The 23,459-nt window shown below is 33.5% G+C and overlaps 1 protein-coding gene and 1 non-coding gene across 3 annotated transcripts; both read left to right on the forward strand.

The window, feature by feature from the left end:
• Positions 1–313: 313 nt before the first annotated feature.
• On the forward strand, positions 314–2,384 carry LOC112032949 (uncharacterized). The gene is made up of 2 exons (XR_010628668.1): positions 314–1,097; positions 1,688–2,384. It is a non-coding gene; the product is annotated as an uncharacterized LOC112032949 (transcript).
• Positions 2,385–11,187: 8,803 nt separating this feature from the next.
• Positions 11,188–17,632, forward strand: LOC112032942 (pentatricopeptide repeat-containing protein At5g41170, mitochondrial). 2 transcript variants are annotated; one of them, XM_024065708.2, is made up of 3 exons: positions 11,188–14,103; positions 17,103–17,219; positions 17,308–17,632. In XM_024065708.2, the coding sequence occupies exon 1, from the start codon at positions 11,519–11,521 to the stop codon at positions 14,012–14,014; it is 2,496 nt and encodes an 831-aa protein (XP_023921476.2). In that variant the 5' UTR covers positions 11,188–11,518; the 3' UTR covers positions 14,015–14,103; positions 17,103–17,219; positions 17,308–17,632. The 2 variants fall into 2 exon arrangements, with proteins under 2 accessions (XP_023921476.2, XP_023921475.2); XM_024065707.2 differs by having other exon boundaries at positions 17,112–17,219.
• Positions 17,633–23,459: the final 5,827 nt, after the last annotated feature.

Genomic DNA, 23,459 nt, shown 5'->3' on the forward strand with positions numbered 1-23,459 from the left:
ATACATTCAAAAATTATTTCGCTACAGTATTTTTAGCAATAAATTTTTAATTTTTAGTAAATAAGTGGTATCCAAACCTAACCTAAAAGTTAGAAATCAAAACTAACACTCTTACTAACGGGCAGATATTTGTGTGCCATGAGGAAAGTATTTCAGTAATACAATTACCAAAATACTTGTTAGTTGTTGTTGTTGTTGTTGNTCTCTCTCTCTCTCTCTCTCTCTCTCTCTCTCTCTCTCTCTCTCTCTCTCTCTCTCTCTCTCTCTCTCTCTCTCTCTCTCTCTCTCTCTCTCTCTCTCGGGTAGGCTGAAAATTGGTGTAAGTAGTTTGATGGTAAAGTTGAAGTGTAAACTATTTTACACTGCAGGAGTTGATATTTTACGGTCAATAAAAATCATTTTACATTTGACTGAATTTTTCAGCCAATCCAAACACCACCTATGGTGTAAAATATTGTTCATATTCCTTTTACAGCCGAAACAACACACAACCTAAGTAAAATGGCACAATTTGTGGTATAATTTGATCATGTGATGAGTGATGAGTTATGGCCTATGAGTAATAGAGGTGTGATAATGGATTCATGTAAGGACACATCACTACCACTCACAACTCGCCATGTGGACGAGTTGTGGCACAAATTGTGCCATTTTATGTGATGCTAGCATTAATCAAAGCGAAATCCATAAAAACAAACAGTGAATGGGTGTCACTAATATCCATAACTCACATATGGACTTCACCTAACAATATACATATTTAGAGTATTCACGTCAAAGATGTGAAAATTGCTATTGTGCTATTTTATAGCTCAAAAAACTAAAACATGCTCTACATCAAAGATCAAAGGTGCTAAATCTAAAAAATAGAGCAACTTGTTACAATAAGTTGCTAGTAGTGGCAACTAACTACTACAAATTGCTATTTTTTTTTTCTCTTTCTTTCTCACTCTCTCTCTCTCTTGCTAGGTCTCTCACTCATTCTCTACATTTTCTCTCTTTCTCTTTATCTTTCTCTCTCCATCTCCCTCTTTCTCTTTTAGACTTCATAATCTTCTTCTCTAGCGACTTCTCTCTGCGTGGGCTTGTGATTTCTGGTATTCCCTCTTTCTCCGTCTCCCTTTTTCTCTTTTAGACTTTGTAAGCTTCTTCTCCAGGCACTTCCTCTTTGCGGTAAAGTTCAAACCCACTTCCTCTCTGTGTGGGTTTGTGATTTATGGTGGTTGTGGGGTTGGATTGGTGGTTATGATGTGGGTTCGGTGAGTTTGTGATTTGGTTTTGGGTGGTAAGGGTTCTGATTTACAGAGGTTATAGGTGCCAATGATGGTGGCTATAGGTGTACTATGGTGGTTTATGTTTATTGTGGTTATTATTATATTGTGTTTTTTATATCATTTTAATGTGTAGTATGCTAAAATAAAACTTTTGGTATTGAATATAGTATAAAGTAAATTATTAAAATAAATAAAGTGGTTTTTTTGAGTTGCTAAAAACTATATTTTTTAGATGCTTTGATTTAGATGCTCTTACCAAAATCTAATAAATCCCAAGCTGTCAAGTTGCCTTTTATTTTAACTTTTTTTTAAGCGACCACAAGTGCATCTATACACTGTGTCTGTATGTATCCAATTATGAAAAACCATTGTATTGTGTATGCTACTTATTGTGTATGCTATTTATGGTGTAGTACTGTTTGAGCTCCTCTGTGGCAGAAAAGCAATAGATCCGAATTTGGAAGAGGAACGGCTTCATCTGATTAGCTGGGCCAGCAAATGTAAACAAGAAGGGACCATGAATGAGATAATTGATCCGTATCTAATGGGGAAGATAGCTCCAGAGTGTTTCAAGATTTATGTCGGCATTGCGAGTTCTTGCGTGCGAATTGAGGGAAAGGATCGTCCAGCAATGGGTGAAGTGGAGGTAGGACTTGAACATGCACTGCAGTTGCAAGAGAGCGCAGATGCTGCAAGGGAGGAAGGTGAATATGACTATCCCATTGATGAATTAACCTGTAGTGATTCTCCAATTCAGCATGAGATGAACAGATATAACAGATTTACTTCTCTTTCGGGTTCAGATATCACCGAATCTTGCTACAATGATTCAGAATCACCGGAGATGATAAATACCGGTGCTGAATCCTTGTAATTTGGTTGAGTTCAATGTCTTTAGAGCTTGTTTGCTGCTTGTAAACGAATTTATTTTACCTATCCATATTGAGTTTCATGTAGTTTCACACTTTTTCTTTGCTGGTTTTCTGAGATTTAAGGTCATCATGTTTGAGTTTTTTGATGAATAGGTCATTTTGGTAGTACTGAGTGTCCTATAAATGGCATCATATATTATTGCAGTTTTTATTCTAATGTTTAAATAGTTTGTTGCGATTTTGAATGTCATTATAATTCGAAAATATTGTATAATTATTCTATCTTATTATTATTAGGTTCTCCATAGAAGAGAACCTTAATTTGAATCTCCTTCCCTTAATTGAAAAGTAAATTTTTTTTTTAAAAAAAAATTTGAATTATATCTTATTCGAGTTTGTAGCGAAATAGCAGCATTAATTTGCAGCCGGTTTTGTTAGGTTCTAAACGAACTAACAGCTTTCAATCAAATCCAATTTGTCACTTGTAGCTTTAAATTTGCAATATTGATCGAAGTAATCTAGATATCATCCTCTTTTGCTTTGTTATTTTCATTGCCAAACAAAGTGCTTTTGCTTCTCTTAAAGGAAAAATTTACCATGCATATATCAACCTATGGAATAGAGATTTCACCGTCATGGAAAATGACATGTATCTGGTTGCTGCTATTCTGCATTATATACTCTTAAAGGTTTAGGCCATTAATCCTAATCAAATCAATATTAGCTTTGGCCCAAGTAAGATTAATTCAAAAAGTTGTTCCAATATGGATAATTTGAGCACCTCCTTAAAATGCAACATGATTCAACAAGATAGTAATTACGAGCATCAAAATTTGGATCACCAAAACTTAGTAAGAAAATAAAAGATCTTGATCATATAGTGGCGGAAACAAATGCCAAAAAATATAATATTAATGTGCCAATAGAATTTTTTTTTTTTTTTATGACCACAGTCACGAGGAGCTTCAAATGCACCTTTACTTATAATTTTCATTCTTTTCCTTATTATATAATTTTTGATTGAGGCCCAAAGCCCAACACATCAATCCACTCTTGCATCCTGACTGATTGCTAAATTCCAAAACCCTGACTAATTTATTAATTGATTGTATGGAAGCAAAATAGTATCTGATTTTGTAAATATGTGCCAAAATAACATTTGAGTTTTATGAAATAATTGCCAAAATAACATTTGGGTTTTATGAAATAGTGTAAAATTAATAATAGTGACAAATATTAATGTTTGGGCTTTGAGCATAAAGTAATTGTCTTTGCCAAAATAGCATTTTGGATAACTTTGTAAAATAGTGCCAAATTATTATTTGGGTTTTGTAAAAATGGTTTAGGATTTTGTAAAATATTGTCATGTAGCAACGAACTTAATAAATTGCTGTATCATAACGGGGCTTTATAAATGGTGCCGCATCGTAGCGGGCTTTGTATTTGCCACGTTGTAGTAGGCTTTGTATTTGCCACGTCATAGTGGGCTCGACCCAGCATTTGATGAACATAATTGCACCAACTTGAAGAAAACTATAAAAGGTGAACCCAGCACTAAGGTAGGGGACAGGTAAAAATTACTAGAGAAAGAGAATTATGAGAAAGTTTATTCTGGGAGTATGTAATCTAACTTAAGCATCGGAGTATTCTCAACTGGCCTCATGCCGATGAAGACATTCTTTTGCTTTCCTTTTGTCTTAACAACAGGTCCCGAAGATCGTCCATTGCACTAACGAGGAACATAATGATGAGGCACATTTCCAGCTTCATCAGTTTGGCGCCATCTGTGGGGACGTAGCGAGTTAACCCTTACTTGAACCATCGTGCTCCTACCAATAAAGTTCCTGTCTCGAGATGGACAACGAAGTGGCAGCGTCTCCAGATCCCGTGGTGATGGCTCAACAAATCCAAGCCTTAACAACAAATGTGCAAAAGTTAATGAGGCAAAATGAAGAGCTGAAATGACGAGCCCGTCCAGAGGGCAGCAACACTTTGCATCATCGGCGAAGTCGTAGCAGGCATGATGAGGAAGCCAGCAACCCTAGGAATAGCAAGGGAAAAAGATATAACAAAGTACACTGGACAGTCTATACCTGGTAATAACAATTTGATGCGGAATCTGCAAAAAGAGCTCGACTAAGTGAAGAATGCCATGAAGGGAAAGACAACAACGAACTTGGATGGCATGCTTAAAAGGACATATTCACCTTTTACACCCGGTGTCTTGGAGTGCCCCCTACCTCCAAAATTCTGTCTACCGCAATTAGAGTTCTATGATGGGAGGAAAGATCCCCTCGACCATATAGGGGCCTTCAAGACCATTTTAAACCTGCAACAGGCCCCAGATGATGTTATCTACAGATCATTCCCTGCCACCCTCAGAGGGGATGCAAATATAAACATACTTAGATAAAAGAAGATGAACGATTGAGGTATGATCACCGATTTCAAAATTGTCACTGAGCTTCCAAAATTGAGACTGTAACATCATTTACAGGACAAATTTGTGGCATTAGCTTAGATGAACTAAAATCATCCATACCTTTGGCAAATGAAAATGTTGGTTGTTTTGGTGAAGGTAGAAACGCAGTTCCTTGTTGAACATCAAGATCACATCAGATATGGTAGGCCAATTAGCTGCATTTTCTTGGATGCAAAGGGGTGCTACGTTTATGAATCTCAACATGACATTTGTAGGACAAACCCATAACCAAAAAGAAAAAAGAAAAAATAAAAATTTGAAAGCCATGAAGTGTTGCAATCTGATCACCCTCATCCTCTCTTTCTCTCTTGTCTACCCACAACCACCACAACCACTACCAGAATCGACAACTCAGCACCACCACCACCTCGCCCACAATCCATAACCATCGCAAGCCACAACTCATAACCCCACCATAATTAGATCATTATCAAACCCACAACCCAAAAGCAACCAAAAAAAAAAAAAAAAAAATCCATGAAGCAAAGATAGTGGTGGTTGATCTAGGTTTTCGTTGTGGTGGCTAATCGGCCTTGTCAGCGCCACTATCGGAGAAAGGAGATGAGAGAGAGTGAAATCAGATAATTTACTCAGATCAAAAACCCAGATTGACTAACGGTGCAGTGAAACAAAGGGATAAATTTGAGTTTGAGAAAGAGATATGGTGGGAGTGAGTGAGAGAGAGATGATGAGAGTTTGAGAGAGAGAAATGATGAAGTAAATGAGTTGGCCTGTCAATTTGATCTTGTTTTGATTCAACTTGTTTATCAGCAAAATCCCCTTTTTGATTTTTTTTTTTTTTTTTTTTGGAGGAGAGAGACATAAAAGGGAAGAGAAAATACATTTTTACCCTTGATTTTAATGAAGGTAGGTAATGGAGACTAAACAGAGTTAAGCACAAGTGGACAAAGTATTAAGTTTTAAATCACGAGTAGGCAAGGTGCAAATGGACCGGGCTAAATCACTATTAGATTTAATGTAATTTGCCCTTGTAAAAATCTATATTGAATTTTAATTATTTCATAGCTGCATATGCACGTTGTCTTTCAAGATTTCTACAAAGCAGCTTTTGATAGTCTTAGTGATATAGCATTTGTATTTACATTGGTCGGAGTTTGTATTTCTGAAAATATTAATTTCAATAATGATAGCAATGGCAAGGTTTTAAATTTCACAACGCTTTCAAGCATACTGAGTCAATCGTGGCTAGATTCTTGGATGAATTTATGGGACAAATGGATATATTGCTTCACACAAATGACGTATTATTGTTGGGCTCGGTTGCACAAATGAACATGTTGACTATCTTCATCAATGGAATGACCTCCTTGTCAACTCTATACATATATACAAGTATACAACAATAAAAACTAAAAAGTATAGACTTCACAAATTTTGTCTTCAACTCTGGCAAGTATCTAACATCATAAAATTCTTTTTTAGATGAGATAATGATTCATTTAAATATGTCAAAATATATATTTATGTTAAAAATTATGTTCTAAATTCAATAGAGATTTACAAATAATAAAGTGTGGGTCTGTACTTTTATTAATTTAAATTTATCCATATAAATTTCCATTTATGTAGTATAATTTAAAATTATTACATTTGGTTATTTAAGTTTAAAGTAACTTGATTTGTATGAAAGGTTCGCCTTCGTTGACATACTTAATAAACATAACGTATTTGTTATTTATGTACATATATTATTATTATTATTATTATTATTATTTTGTGTGCATGTGGCAAGTTCAAAACGCTAATGCTAATTATTGAAGTTTCACTGGTACTTTCTTTGACAATGTCATGTCAAAAAAGCGGAATTCTAATTTTTATAGTAAATATACATATGTTTATATGTAATAATTTAATCAAATTGCATTTGAAATAGAAGTTTTAATGTCCATTTCATAGCGTATGAAATCTTCATCTATTATATTCATCATTCACTCTTTTGTTTCATTAATTAATCCCAACAAACTTAGAGCCTTTGGATGTCATATACAAATGATCATTTGTTTGTGAATACAAATTTAGACTGTATCTTTTATTTATTTATTTATTTTTCTATTTAGGATTCATGACCGCTTTAATAGCCAAACAACCAAGTCACTCGAGCTGGATGATGATATCAAATTTATTTTGATAATAGAAGCTCTGTTAAGCCTGTTGTCAAATTTTAAATGGGGGAGGAAAACCGTAGTCTTAATGGTAGACACTACGATGAAACCAATGTTGTAGAATCAGCGTGATTGGTTTGACAATGAGATCATGGCATAAAGCCCACACAGGTAGACTCTTTATTTTCCAACTGGGGATCAATTTTTTTAAGGGTGATTTAATTAGGAAAATGAAAAAAAAAAAAAAAATTCATTTAAACCATTATCTAACACTATCCAAAATCCTAATGATCAAAACAACATTTTGCATGCAAAAATCGAACTAATAGAGATTAAACGATCAAGTCATGTCAAGTTTCAAGTGATGAGAGACATTTTGGGATTAAGTTACATGTGATTATGGATGATTAATTATGATTGATTTTCAAAAGAATTAATTTTAATTAATTATATGTTCAAATCTCATGGGTTTAAGCCTAGAACAAAAATAAATCCAAATAAATTGGACGAAGTTGAAAAACAAGCCAAGAATTCAGGTACTTTGACTGAAAATTAGTATACCTCTTGGCATATAAAACCAATTGATCAACACTTTAAATTTGTGTGTGTGCTTAGCAATTAGTTTGTTTCTCAAAAAAAAAAAAAAAAAATGCACTTTGAACTTCTAATGCATAATTTTGAATGTTTGCTCGATTTTTCCTTCTAAGTAAACTTATCAAATCATCTTCAGGGATAAATATGAGTTAAATAACTTAGAAATCTAGGAGTCATATATATATATATATATAACCTTAAAGTTTTAAACTATGTCAAGACGGCCCTGTAGAACTGCAGCCAAGATAAGTTAGCCACCCTTCTCAAACTTAAAAATGGTAAAGACCTCCAATCATATTATTCTATAGATGGGGATGTTCTTTAACGAAGGAAAAGTAGCGAGTCTCTTTTTATGAGTCAAAATGTTTTCGTTTTATGGGAATGTTTTGCAAACTTGTTATAATATATTAATTCTTTCATCCCAAATTATTTTACCTGTATTCCAATTTGGGATGTCCAAAAAATAAATCCTGTTCGAAAAGTCAAATCTCATTATAATATTAACATTTTCATTATGTCATTGTAGAATTTACAAGTAATCGTATTAAAATTTAGGTGAAAATATCATTTTTGTTCTTACATTTTGGGGTCACGGTTAATTTGATCTCTACATTTTAGTAGCAGTCAATTTGGTCTTTGTTATTTTCAATTTGCAATCAATTTGGTCCCTACCTTTAACTCACTATTAGAAAATGCCTACATGATAAACAGATTGCATTATTGGCACGTCTATATTAAAATATTAAATAAAATGCTAATGTGTTTGAATTTTAGTAGCCACATCAACACTTATTTATCAAAAAATTCCATGTCAGCTTTAAAAAATATATATATAACAATTTATTTTTTATTTTTTATCTCTTACAATTTCTTTAATAATAATAAATAAAATAAAATAAAATAATCCCATAAAAAGAAATAATATAATAAAATAAAATAAAACTTGAAGAGAGCCCTCCGCTTCTCTGAGTCTCATCAATCTCTTCCCTAGCTCTCGTTTGGGAGGAGGTAATGGAATAGAATAAAAAGAATAATTTTAAAATATTCTTTCCTTCTCTTGTTTGGGAGTTTTAATGAAGAGAATTTCATTCCCTCGTTTGGGAGTTTAAGTGAGAGGGAATATAATGGGTAAGAGGGAACACTCATTCCTCTCTATTCCCTTAAAACCTCAGATTTTCATTACTCCTAAAATTGGAAGAGATGAGAGGGAATGAAATTAAATTTAATGAATTTTTTTACTAAAACTCCCAACTAGGTTTGGGAAAGAAGAACAATGAATGGTGTTGAGACAAAAAATATTTGGTAAAGTAAATGACGAGGCAAAAAGTTTGTTTGGTTAGTAACTACAAATTCTGGGTTCGGGGGAAGAATAATGAAGAATATTGTGTAAAAGTAAAATGAAATTATATTTGGTTAATGAAATTGTAAGAAAAATAAAAGAAAAAAACAAAGAAAGGAAAAAATTTGGTGAAGAAATTATAAAATAAATGAAAAAAAAAAAAAAAAAGCTGATGGAGATTTTTTTGCCATGTAAGCACTGATTGGTCTCTAAAATTCAAACACGCATTTTAGTTAATATATTAATATTAGATGTGCCAACAATGCAATCTGTTTGTCATGTAAGCATTTTCCGTTAGTGAGTTAATGGTAGGGATCAAATTGATTGCAAATTAAAAATAACATGACCAAATAAACCGCTACCAAAATGTGAAGACCAAATTGATCATGACCCCAAAATGTAATGACCAAAATGGTATTTTCACCTAAAATATAATTTGAAGATAAAGATTGAATTTGAATGATCTTTGGCAGCTATATAATTTAAATTTGAGGATAAGTTTGTAATATATTGCCAATAGAATACTAACTCAAATAAATAATTAGCCTCTTCGCAGGCACATTGTGTGTACTTAGAACTTTTTAAAAATTTTTTTTTTCAAAAAGTACAAAACTTTTCATTCTTCATAAATCGAGATTAATGCATTTTTCAATTACAAATATACTTAGAGGTGTGATGAGATTTATATATTTTCAAATGTATTTATATTTTGTGTTCCATCTCATTACACCCCTAAGAATTTTGGAGATTAAAAAATCATCAACATCAAATTATAATGAATAAAAAATTTTGCACTAAGAAAAAAAAAAAAAACCCCTCTAAGTATGCGCAACACGTATGCGAAGAGGATAATGTGTGTATACATATATATTTATATATATGAATAAAGTGTTAATTTTTATAAGATATTATTCTATAAATTTTAATTGATAATAAGGAATAGTTTTTTAATAATTAAAAAGATTTTTTTTTAATATGTACTAAGGATATGAGAGTAAATTTATACAAATTACATTTTCTATCCTCAAATTTTTCTTCTCAACAAAAAAAAGATAGTTTTCCACTCCTCATATATTTTTTCACCTCCAACCAAAAAATATGAGACAAATCTAAAATTTCTTATATCTCCTAACTTTTCCTTCCCTTCTATTTGGCATTTTCTATCCCACACTTTTTTATTCTCCAAACCGATCTTAAGAGCGTTTGCATCAACCATTAGTCTTTGTAAAATTTGCTATCTATTTTAGTATAAAAGCTCACTCTTTTCTATTTTACACAAATCACTTTTTAAAAACCTTTACATCAAATTACCTATTATATTATCTATTTTATTTAAATATATTTTTAAAAATTATTAGTATTTCTTTTTCTTTTTTTTTCTTTTTTGGTGAAAAAATTATTAGTATTTCACTGTCTCTAGAGGTAGCTCTCACTTCTTTCTTATCCCAGACCAGACCAGACCAGACCAGACCGATCCTCTCACCTCTCACCTCTCACCTCTCTCTTCTCCCAAACCTCCCTCTCAGCCGCCGCTGCCGCTGACGCTGCGGCTTCTTCTTCTACCCAAAACAAACGCTGTCGTCGGTCTAGCCTCATTGCTAGAAACTGTGACGTTTTAAGCTCTGTTCTGTCTGTCTTTGTTCGGTTTGAGAAGCAGCAGCAAGCATTGATAAGAAGGAAGCTCCCAGGCAAACCCCACTTTGCTCCCTTTCTTTCTTCTTTACATTTGTTACTTTCAGATTCCAAACTATACTGCCATGTTATATAACTTCAATTCCTACTTTAGAATTCGAAAACCTCATAAGTTTATTGCTTTCTTACATTTTCATACACGCGAACATCAAATTATAATGAATAAAAAATTTTGCACTAAGAAAAAAAAAAAAAACCCCTCTAAGTATGCGCAACACGTATGCGAAGAGGATAATGTGTGTATACATATATATATTTATATATATGAATAAAGTGTTAATTTTTATAAGATATTATTCTATAAATTTTAATTGATAATAAGGAATAGTTTTTTAATAATTAAAAAGATTTTTTTTTAATATGTACTAAGGATATGAGAGTAAATTTATACAAATTACATTTTCTATCCTCAAATTTTTCTTCTCAACAAAAAAAAGATAGTTTTCCACTCCTCATATATTTTTTCACCTCCAACCAAAAAATATGAGACAAATCTAAAATTTCTTATATCTCCTAACTTTTCCTTCCCTTCTATTTGGCATTTTCTATCCCACACTTTTTTATTCTCCAAACCGATCTTAAGAGCGTTTGCATCAACCATTAGTCTTTGTAAAATTTGCTATCTATTTTAGTATAAAAGCTCACTCTTTTCTATTTTACACAAATCACTTTTTAAAAACCTTTACATCAAATTACCTATTATATTATCTATTTTATTTAAATATATTTTTAAAAATTATTAGTATTTCTTTTTCTTTTTTTTTCTTTTTTGGTGAAAAAATTATTAGTATTTCACTGTCTCTAGAGGTAGCTCTCACTTCTTTCTTATCCCAGACCAGACCAGACCAGACCAGACCGATCCTCTCACCTCTCACCTCTCACCTCTCTCTTCTCCCAAACCTCCCTCTCAGCCGCCGCTGCCGCTGACGCTGCGGCTTCTTCTTCTACCCAAAACAAACGCTGTCGTCGGTCTAGCCTCATTGCTAGAAACTGTGACGTTTTAAGCTCTGTTCTGTCTGTCTTTGTTCGGTTTGAGAAGCAGCAGCAAGCATTGATAAGAAGGAAGCTCCCAGGCAAACCCCACTTTGCTCCCTTTCTTTCTTCTTTACATTTGTTACTTTCAGATTCCAAACTATACTGCCATGTTATATAACTTCAATTCCTACTTTAGAATTCGAAAACCTCATAAGTTTATTGCTTTCTTACATTTTCATACACGCGTTTGTGGCAATAGTGGTCAGTTTAATGGGCAAGAGGTTAGCTATTATTTCCTTGAAAACCCATTAGCTTGTATTGGACTTGTTGCACATTATTCTTCATTTTTATCAAGAACATCTTTTGCTAGTAGTAGAGGTCAACCTGCTGGGAAAGGTGAAATTGATGAGACTGGTGATGGGTATGGCAGATTTAGGCAAATGGGTTCCTGGGATAATGGGGACCAGCAAGACTCTAGCTTTGATAAATTTGATGAGGCTAAAGAGTTTGAGGATGATGACGACGACAAAGAAGTAGGAGAGGATGGTGATGGTGATGGTGATGATGATGATTTTATGGTTTTGAATTCGTTTAATAGAAATGGTGAACAAAGGGAAGGTATTGGAAGAGTTGAGTTGGATGAGGATGAATTAAGACACCCTTTGGTGAGAGAGATTTGTAGGTTGATTGAACTTAGGTCGGCTTGGAATCCAAAGCTTGAAGGGGAATTAAGGCACTTACTAAGAAGCCTTAAACCTCGCCAAGTTTGTGCTGTTCTGCGCTCTCAGGGGGATGAACGGGTTGCTTTGAAATTATTCTATTGGGCTGATCGGCAGTGGCGGTACAGACATGACCCGATTGTTTACTATACAATGCTGGAGGTCCTTAGTAAGACTAAATTGTGTCAGGGTGCTAGGCGGGTTCTTCGGCTCATGGCCCGCAGGGGTGTTGTGTGCCGGCCTGAAGCATTTGGTTATGTGATGGTGTCGTATGGTCGGGCAGGCAAGTTGAGGAATGCAATGCAAGTTTTGACTTTGATGCAAAGAGCAGGAGTTGATCCTGATTTGTCAGTATGTAACACTGCAATCAATGTTTTGGTGAAGGGGAATAAACTGGAAAAGGCATTGAGATTCTTGGCCCGAATGCAACTTGTTGAAATCACACCTAATGTTGTCACTTATAATAGCTTGATCAAGGGGTATTGTGACTTGCATCGTATAGACGATGCTATTGAGCTAATCGCTGAAATGCCTCTGAAGGGATGCTACCCAGATAAGGTTAGCTACTATACAGTGATGAGTTTTCTCTGTAAAGAGAAAAGGGTTAAAGAAGTGAGAGAATTGATGGATAAGATGGTGAAGGATAGTAAATTGATACCAGACCAGGTTACCTACAATACTCTTATCCACATGCTCTCCAAGCATGGTCATGGAGATGAGGCTTTGGAGTTTTTGAGGGAAGCAGAGGAGAGGGGTTTTCGTGTTGATAAGGTTGGGTATAGTGCAATAGTTCATTCATTTTGCAAGGCTGGAAGGATTGACATTGCTAAAGAATTAGTAAATGAAATGTTCAGAAAGGGTTGCTTTCCTGATGTTGTGACTTACACTGCTGTTCTTAATGGGTTTTGCCTGGTAGGAAAGGTGGACAAAGCTAAAGAGATGCTTAAGCAAATGTACAAAAATGGCTGTAAACCAAACACTGTATCATATACGGCCTTGTTACATGGGCTTTGTCAGAGTGGAAAGTCGTCAGAAGCTAGAGAGATGATGAACGTGAGTGAGGAAGAATGGTGGACCCCAAATGCCATCACTTATGGTGTTGTGATGCATGGTCTACGTAGGGAAGGGAAATTGTCCGAGGCCTGTGATATTGTAAGGGAGATGATTAGAAAAAGCTTTTTTCCAACCCCAGTTGAAATTAACTTACTGATTCAGTCTCTTTGCAGAGAGGGAAAAATGGACGAGGCTAAAAAGTTCATGCAGGAGTGTCTGAATAAGGGATGTGCTGTTAATGTGGTAAACTTCACCACTTTAATTCATGGATACTGTCTGAAGGATGATTTGGAAGCTGCTCTATCATTGCTTGATGACATGTATCTTAACAACAAGCACCCTGATGTAGTCACGTATACTACGGTGATAGATGCATTGGGGAAGAAAGGTAGAATAGAAGAAGCAACTGAATTTACAATGAAGATGCTGAAGAAGGGTTTGGATCCTACTCCTGTTACATACAGGACAGTTATCCACCGGTATTGTCAGATGGGTAGGGTGGAAGATTTGCTGAAACTATTGGAGAAAATGCTCTCAAGACATTCATGCAGAACAGTGTATAATCAAGTTATTGAAAAGCTTTGTAGTTTTGGAAATCTTGAGGAGGCGGATAAACTCTTAGGTAAGGTGTTGAGAACAGCTTCAAGAATTGACGCTAAAACATGTCACATACTTATGGAGAGTTATTTGAGCAAAGGGATTCCTTTGTCAGCATATAAAGTGGCCTGCCGCATGTTCAACCGGAATCTGATCCCTGAATTGAAGTTATGCGAGAAGGTGAGCAAAAGACTGATGCTAGAAGGTAAATGTGAGGAGGCAGATACGCTTATGATACGTTTTGTTGAGCGTGGACACATTTCACCTCAGTGTCAAGAGCATTTGGGAACTTAGTGGGTGTTATTCTTGCTACAAGAGTGATGGATATCCATCTGACTATTTCATCATCATTATGTGCTACCATTGTTAAGTGCTTTATCAGGGTAAGTCCCATTCTTCCATAATCATTTATTAAAGAGAAAAATGTGAAAAAGACCTCATGTGGTTTGGCCTTTCCCTATTTCAATGACACCACTGTACTTACAACCATCAATTTAGTGTAACCTATGAAGTTTGAGAAATGATGAAATTGCTCCCTCTGTTGTACTTCTATCTATTGTGATGGATGGGAAGTGATGCACGCAACTGCTTTATTATAAAAAAAATTATTTTAAAAAAAATTAATAAAAGTTTTAATTGTAGTAAGATGGTGTGAAATTTTTCTGATTGGTAAACTTTTGTTTTTTGTAATCAATGTTTTTGGCAAGGTTCAATCGTAGCAGGATTCAAAATTTTATTATTTCTTCTCATTAATTAAACATGTGTTTACCTTTTTTTAATTTGCAGACAAATAATTTTAAGATGAATTATATTAAAATTTAAAATAAATTATGTTTTAATTTATTCAAAAATCTATCCATCACAGTTGATGCAAGTGTAACAGACGGAGCAATTATCATCATTCCTCAAACCACATGAGTTAATAACATTAAGTTGATAGTACATGGGTGTATCTGAAACAGACCCAAACCACATGAGTTTTTTTTTTTTTTGCATTTTTCCCTTGATTTAATTAAGTAGAATCATATTTTGTGGTTGTCCTCTTGAGGTCACTGATGTGGTCTTTTTACATATAACAAGTTATTCTTATGTTTTGTCAGTTTCTTCTCTAAAGAGGTTCAGAGAACTAAATTTATATGTTAGCTCCCCAGTTTGAATTTTAATATTTGAATTTTTTTTTTTTTTTTTTGGTTGTAACTGTTTAGTGGATGTTTTGACCTGTTATACTAAAATTTATTGATAGTTATTCTGGTTTGTGTCATTGTTTGTTGTCCCCTACATGTATTTGCAGTTTTTAAATGAAAAGTTTCCCTGCAGTCCTGCACATAGTCCTCGAAATATTGTAAAAACAGATGTATCATGTATGCAGTTATTCTTCTTGTTAAACTGTCCATGAGTTTGTGTATTTTTATTTTAAAGTTTTTGCCCTTTGACTGAAGGATGATAACTTATTATGTTGTTCATCACTTGATAATAGTCTTCTATGTACTGAGGAATATTTTTAGAAGAACTAAATTATATTTCATAAAACAAATATAATATGCAAATTATATGTCAAACTAAGTACAAAATTACATCCACTCCTTTTGTGGATGATGTCTTTGCACATTTCCTCATCTGAATTAAGGTCAATCACAACAATTTTTGTTTTGATAGGTCAAGGTCAATTGTGACCATGCCAATTGTGAAAGTGATTGTGCTTGCCTCGATGTCCCTAGGGTGTATCTATGGCTGGAACTTCTTCCCCAAAGTTTGTATAGTTAAAAAGGGGAATTAGGAGGAACTTGCCATAAAATAATATGACAAAGGAGCAGTGCCTTTCGCTTCCCTTGCCTTGCATAAATAGTGTCAGCATAAAAAATAATTATTAGAAGCATAAATTGTAATATAAAGGTTAGATATGATATGGTCATCGTGATCATTACCTTTTCAATATGGTTTTTGTTGACTTAGAGAAAACATATAATAGATATATGGAGAGGTTATGTGGTTGATTTTGGAGAAAGTTATGTGGTTGATTTTGGAGAAAAGGGGTTCCTTTAAAGTATATGAAGGCGATTAAGGATATGTATGAAGGAGATGTAATTAAGGATCAACTAAACACATCTTATTGCAAAAAATATTGATGAACTTATTATACCAATCGAAATGAAGTCCATATGCTTCTTTTAGAGGATATAGTTTTAGTAGATGCTATAGAATGTAAAGGCTTTATGTTACATAGGTCTAAAACATAGAATATGGAGTGTATGTTTAGTAAAAGGTGAAATAAAATTGGGGTTGTAAAACTTGATTTTCAAGAGATATGAAAAAGTGAGTATTTCGATATCCTGAATCACTACTTCATAAGGATTGAGAGATCAAAGAGGGTGTAAATCATTAGATAAGAGTATGATAGATGAAGGGGAGAAGCGCATCAAGAGTAAAGTGTGATTGTAGAAAAAGCTTTACAAGATTACTATAAGACTAGTAGTAACATATGGTACTGAATGCTGGACTATTATGAAACATGTTCATAAAATAAGTGTAATTGAAATTAGAATGTTAAGGTGGATAAATGGAAATATAAGGAAATATAAGATACAAAATGAAGATTTCATTTAAAGTATAGAGGTGACGTCATATTGATGAAAAGATGAGGGAGAGTTCTTGAGATAGTTTGATCATGTGCAAAGAAGAGCGATTAATGCACTAGTGAGGGAGAGCTATTTGATCCAAGTTGAGAGAACTAAAAGAGGTAGAGGAAGCTCTAAAATAATATTGATAGTAGTAATGATATGTTAATTAAGTAGGTGATAGGGAGTATGATGTTAGATAGAATAGAATGGTTAAGATAGAGAAGAATACACGTGGTCCCCAATTAGTCTGTTGTGGATCCATAACCAACTCACAAGTTTTGGGACTAAGACTTTGTTGTTGTTACTATTGCTAAAATAGAATTCACACAGTTTTTGCTTAAATGATACACAAAATATTATCTTAAAAATTTAGAAACATCTACCAGGAACAGAACCACTGTAGTCTTCCAGTGATGTGTTTGAGAAGGGAGGTAGTGGTAGTCCACTTACAGTAGGGTAATACTTTTCTTTTTTTTTTTTTTTGGGTATATATGACTCTTCAGGTCTGAAGAATCTTAAAAAACTCCTCAGGTCCAAAGAATTAACTATAATAATTTGAAAAGCAAGCAATCATGCTTTCATAAATGATTTCTTGACTTGGTAAAAGATGGAGAAAAAAGACACTCCAGCTGCAGAAATCTTAGAACTTTGATTATGTCTGCAGTGTGATGCTTATTAATGAAACCATCTTTTCTCCAAATATCCCTTTTTTTGCTGCTATTTTCTTCAACATTACACAAAATCTGATTTTAAATTACTTAAAGGTTTTGCAGGTGCAGAATGAGAAACTGTATTTTCAAAGTTTGACCTCCATAATCAAGCATTTAAGAGTATCTTTGGGGCACAAATCTCTTTAGGCCATCTTTGGCTGTGATAGGCTTGTGAGTTTCAGTTTTTCTAGTTTGGGAAAGTTGCAGCTCTGCCTAATGCAATACATTCTTCTGATTTGAATTCCTTGCATTATTTCAGGTATAACACATTCAAGAAGCATCGAAATCTCAGTAATTTCAAGGCAATCTTCAATTTGTAAGTTAGCCAGGAGTACAACTAAGGTTCCTCCAGGTGTTCCAAGAGGTGTTTGTTTGTTAAACTTTAGTAAATATCAAAATGATTCTTGTCGATGTTTGTTCAAATGTTAATAATTATGACGAAATCTAACACATTTATTTAACAATGAATGATAAACTTCTAGGGTGGGCTGTACCTTAAAAACTAAGGTAACTTTAAATATTTCAATCCACCATAAACTCTTAGAAGGTAAAGAGCTTGTGGCATGTAAATGTGGCCCAAAATATTTGCGGTCTTTCTTGCTAGTTGTTGGTGATTTGTCTTCATTTTCTGAATTACTCGTTCCTATAGCAGCCTTTATGATTCGACAAACTTATATATATATATATATATTATTCATTTATTCTGGTATCAATAGCTATATCACTAATCAAGTCATGAAACATTACATATTCAACTCACCATCTAATCTTCATCCATACGCAAGTGACACGAGGCAAACATCTTTTGGTTTAGCCCCCCCAAACAGTACTGCAGCAAAGCCTGTGTTGCAGTTTGTTTATCCTTTGGGTGTAGTTCACTGTACATTAAACTTATTGTATTGTAGCTAAAATTTAGACATGAACGGACTATTTCATGCCTCTGATATTTCTATTTTAGTCGCATGCTTAAACCAATGTATACCATTTTCAAATGTGATCATTACTCAGCAAAAAAAAAAAAGTGATCATTGACTTTTTTCTACAGTTTGTCAAACATAAGTAGCATGGTACTATTAGACACAAGCAAATTACTACAATTACTTCAAAAGCTTTGCAACTTCATGTTATTAAACCTTAATTCAGGAAAAAAAAAAGTTATTAAAGTTGGACCTGAGCTAAGCTCAATAACAATGGGTTCGGATTAGCATTAGGGGTGGCAAATGGGCAGGTTTGGGTGGGTTTGGAGTGGGCATAATTGGGTTGGGTATATAAAATTCATTTACCCATTTAAAACCCATTTAACTAATTCCTTATAACCCAAATCCAACCCAACCCAATTATTATGGGTAAACCCCAAACCACCCAATTACCCAATTATCAAAATTACCAAAATGCCACTAAAGTGAAAATGACCAAAGTACTCTAAAATCTTAAAAAATGACCAAAATGCCCCAAAAACCTGAAAATTATCAAAATACTCCCAAAACCCAAAAAAATGACCAAAATACCTCCAAAATCTAGAAAATGACCACCTTTAGTACTTTCTTGATTAAATTAAAATAATAATAATAATAATAATAATAAATTTAAAAATAAAAATAAAAATAAAAAGGCAAAACATAGAGGAGAAATCTGTAACTTGGGCTCTAATGTCTAGGCTTTTAGTTGGGCTAGATTAAGCGTATATGTGGAGTATTCTATGTCCATATTTAGTGGTTTCCCTGGTCCAAATGACCCATAAATCTAAGGCTTTTACATAGGGTTAAGTTCTTCGGTGATCTATGAATATAAGCCTTAATGATATGACTCCATCCAAAGATAGACACACTCTTTGGAAAATTTACAAGCTATTCGTTCGGCTAGATATTCTTTTTCCTCGGGTATTATAAACTGTTACTTTAGTTTTGCACGGTTAATTGATTATTCAAATATTGCTTTTAGCCTTATAAAAGGTAGCCCAAAAAGGCTAGGGGCGCCCTTCACTTGTGGGAGGTTCTCTGTCCCCTCTCCCAATTTTAGGGGTGTCCTTGTTGTAGATTTATGTGACCACTTTATTCGACCATCCTCTCCATTATTGTCCATCTGCAACCAAAATGCCAGCCCAATCTTTACAGTTGGAATGTACCTCTGCACACTTTTTTGAACTTTCACAATGTGGATCATCAATAAAACAGGAAGAACTACACCTTCTATTGTCTGTCAGTACCAAGTGGTTTTTTGTTGGTTCTTTTGTGATTGGCCTAATTGATGTGCACAATAAAAAAAGGTTAGGCCTTGGTGCAGCTCGTGGTCTTATCTACAGTGACGCGTTTTGAAGAAAACTATAATGATTTTGAGGGCAGAGATTGCAGGAATATAAATGGGGGGCCTCAAAAAAGTATTGATGGAACAGAAATCTTTTCAAAGTTAAATTGAGACCACAAAGAATGTGCAGGACCAGAATTTAAGGCTAATAGGAAGGTATTAGAGCATGTGTTACTAATGGCATTCAACTGATTCAAGGTTTGGATGAGATTGACATTGTTTCTTTCCCTAACCAAATTCTTGGCCATGCATTATAGTTCAAGTACACATGGTATGTCACCTTAAGAGTACAAATGCTGCTTTGATGTTTACAACTAATTCACTGCATCTTATAGTGAAAGGAACAAACACTAGGAAAAGATGGAAAAAAGGTAGAAATAAAAGGGTGAAGGAGCAAGCGTATGAGAAAATGGTGGGGCTTTCACCTTCTTTTTGCCTATGGATTGAACAGAAAAAAGAGTAGGATTTTGATGTTGAAAGCTACCATATGACATGTTCTCTCTTATCTGCTTCATGGCCGAGCCCTCAACTGCGATTGATTCAACTGTTGTTGCTTTCGTTATTTTCACTCTTCGGAGTGGGATGGGTCCAGCATGCCCAAATCAAGATGACTTTCTAGCCCAAGGGACCATTAAAGCCCATGGTAGAGAAAACTCCCTTCGAATCAATGTGATTTGTTTAACACCAAGACCTGGCCGAAGTCCGTAGATATAGACACCTCATTTTGCAACTGATAATCATTTTTAAAGGGTAATTTTATCCATAAAATGAAATTTGTCATTTGAATTTTTAGATAAGTAAGAACTTGTTTCTAAATGTTATCAGAAATCCTAATGATCAAAATGACATTTCAAATGCAAAAATTGAATTGCTGGATTGAATGATCAAGTCATGTCAAGTTTCAACGAACGAAAGACATTCTTGGGATTAAGGTTATATACATGTGATTTAGTAATTATGCAAGATTAATTATGATTAATTTTCAAAAGAATTTATTTCGGTTAATTATATGTCCAAATCTCATTGGTTTAAGCCTTAAAAAGAAAAATAAGTCCAAATAAATTGGATAAAGTTCAAAAACAAGCCTAGAATTCAGGTACTTTCACTAAAAATCAGTATTCGAATGGCATATAGAACAAGTTGATCAACACTTTGAATTTTTAATGCGTAATTTTGAATGTTTGCTTGATTTTATAATGGGTAAACTTATCAAATCATCTTGGGAGATAAATATGAGTTAAATAACTTTGAAATTTAGAAGTCCCAATTTGTTTCTAAGTTTTTGAAATCCTCCATCTATAAAGAGAAGAATCAACGCACAAATGCATGCAGAAAGTCACCTAGAAAGAGCTAAAGATTTTGAATATTAAGATTGTTAAGAGTACCGCTAAACTCTACAAAGCCACGACCCTTAGAGCATCTCCAGCAGATTTTCCAAAATTTTGTACTGTTTGGAGAATGAATAGTGACATTTAGCTTATACCTACCCACTTTTTTAAATACACTTTCCAACAGATTTTCTATCCCACTCTTTATCTTATTTAAATATTATTTCTTCATTCATTGTTTACTCTTTTCTTAATCATCATTTATTCTTTTTTTAACAACTATATTTTTCAATGAGAAGTGTTATGTTCACAACATTTTACGCAATACTTTCACAACAAAATTTATGTGAAAAGTTGTTAGTAGTTTTAATTTAAACCCACCACTGAAATTATTTTTTTACTCGCCAATATTAATTAATAACAATTTGTTACTTAAAATTTATTGTGAAAATATTATGGTAGTATTTTTCAATTAGTTTTTTTTTTTTTCTTTCTTTCTTTCTTTCATTTCATTTTCATCCATACACATTTCATTTCTTTTTTTCTTTTTTCTTTTTCTTGTCTTTCTCCTCCACACAAGTCTCCAATGTCCACTACTATCTCTATCCTCCCTTCTTTTATTTTTATTTTTTTCACCTCAAGAACATTCCAACAACCACATTTACTTCACATCACAAAGAGAGAGAGAGAGAGAGAGAGACTGCTGCTCATCCGCCGCCCCATCAGTGGAGATCGGGGTTCACCATGTAGCACTACCATGCCTGCCGCCCCATTGTCACTTGTCCACCTCCCCCCATCACCAGGCTAGGTCAGATCGACTTGTTCTTTTTTTTTTTTTTTTCTTTTTCATATTTGCTTGTTCTAATTCAACTTTATTTTAAGAATTTGATTTTTTTTTGTATTTTGTGTTTGGATAATGTGAGAAACGGAGAGAATGAGAGAAAAAAAGAAATCTAGAGGAGAGAGAAAGAATTGATATAATAAGTAGCTGGTATAATTTTTTAATCCAAGAAATTCAATTGCTAATGTACAGTAGCCCATCAGACTTGATGAGCTACTGTTCATGAGTCAAAAAAAATTCTAGGTATAGAGAATCCATTGGATACTATTTTTATGGTCTCATTCTCTATTATAGAGATTTTTATGCTTTTAGCTACACAGTTGGAGATGCTCTTAGGATAGTAAACCATCATTTTCGACCTTCATATTACAATTTCTTCATAAAAATCAACTCCTTTAATCAAATGCAAACCTTAAACACCATTAATCGAAAAATGACTCCACCCTTTTCTCACTTCCTATCCTTATGTTCATTCAAAAACATAGAAATTTCAGATCCGCTTGAAAATGACTTATTTAACTTTTTGTTGAAAATTATGTAGATAAACGATAAAAGCTAAATGGAATAAGATAATTGATTTTTTTTTTTTGAAACTACTATAATATATATATATTAAATGTGGACTCGCAAACAATAATATTACTGCACGGCAGAGATACTAATATTACTATTCTGCATGCGAGACCCTTGAAACAATAATGCTACCATTGATAAAAAATGTAAATGCACACAAGCAGTAGACCAAAAAATCAGCTGAAAAGTGTATCCCAAAGGCACACTTCATCATTTAAGAGACTGTTTAGATTCTGCTTATTACTAAAAACTGTAAACATTGTAGCAAAATAAATTTTAGATGTGAATAATGCCATGTGGGACTCAATTTTAAAGGTTTTTTTTGCTGAATTATGTACTTGCAGCTCCCGTGAATAGTACATGAGACCCACCATTTTTCAGCAAAACACAGAAACGCATGTTCAACGTGCGTTCCAAACACACACTAAGTATGCATTTGGATGTAAATTAAAATTATAAATTATTTCACTATTCAGCTTATTTTTGCTACTATTCATGGACTCCATTGTACTTTTTGGCACTATTCATGAGCCTTACTGTATTATTTCAATCAACTTTTATCTTTACCTACAGTACTTTCAATAATAAATTTTTAGTTTTAGCAAAATAAGCGGTATCCAAACAGATCCTAAATCACCATTTTCCATAGACTTCAAAATTGTCATTGCACACAATCAACAAAGTTTGTTAATTGTCTGAAGTTGTTGAACCATGTTTGTTTAATTGATACTTAAAAATTTGGTAAATACCTCCAATCATATTAATTATTCTATAAATAGTGATCATGTTCTTTAACCAAAAGAAAAGTAGTGAGTCTCTCATAAAAAATGTTTTTATTATTAAAAAAATGTTTTTTCGTTTTCCCCTCTTATATGATTGTTTCACAACTTGTTATAATACATATTATGCACTAAGAATTAAGGTTTAAAGTTTAAAAAATTTAATCATTAGACATGTTATTGACTCGTCCTTTAGTGATGATTTGAATCTCTTGCTCCTGCTTGATAAGTCCACGAATAAAAAAAGATGTTCGAAATAGATTCTTTCATATAGTTTTCTCCGAGGATAACAGTTATAGTAGGAAGTAGTAGGAACCTTTTGTGTATTAGGCTAGCTTAGTAGCTTATATTTAGAGGATTAAGCTAATCAGGATAATTCCTTGTTTGTCACTCCGTTGATTTTTGAGAATCTTTGCTTGAAAAAGATTGATGATTTTCTGATGGAAAGTAATAAAGAGCTTTCAAGGGCATGCATGAATTTGTCCCCTTTTGAGATATCAACCACCCTTTTTCTCACCCTCACTTTTGACACCTTTTATCAGTTACAGCTAATCCTGTTCTAACTATTTTGTAGCATAATCAATTT

This window comes from Quercus suber, unplaced genomic scaffold, assembly GCF_002906115.3.
Source record: "Quercus suber isolate HL8 unplaced genomic scaffold, Cork oak 2.0 scaffold_60, whole genome shotgun sequence".
Taxonomy (NCBI): domain Eukaryota; kingdom Viridiplantae; phylum Streptophyta; class Magnoliopsida; order Fagales; family Fagaceae; genus Quercus; species Quercus suber.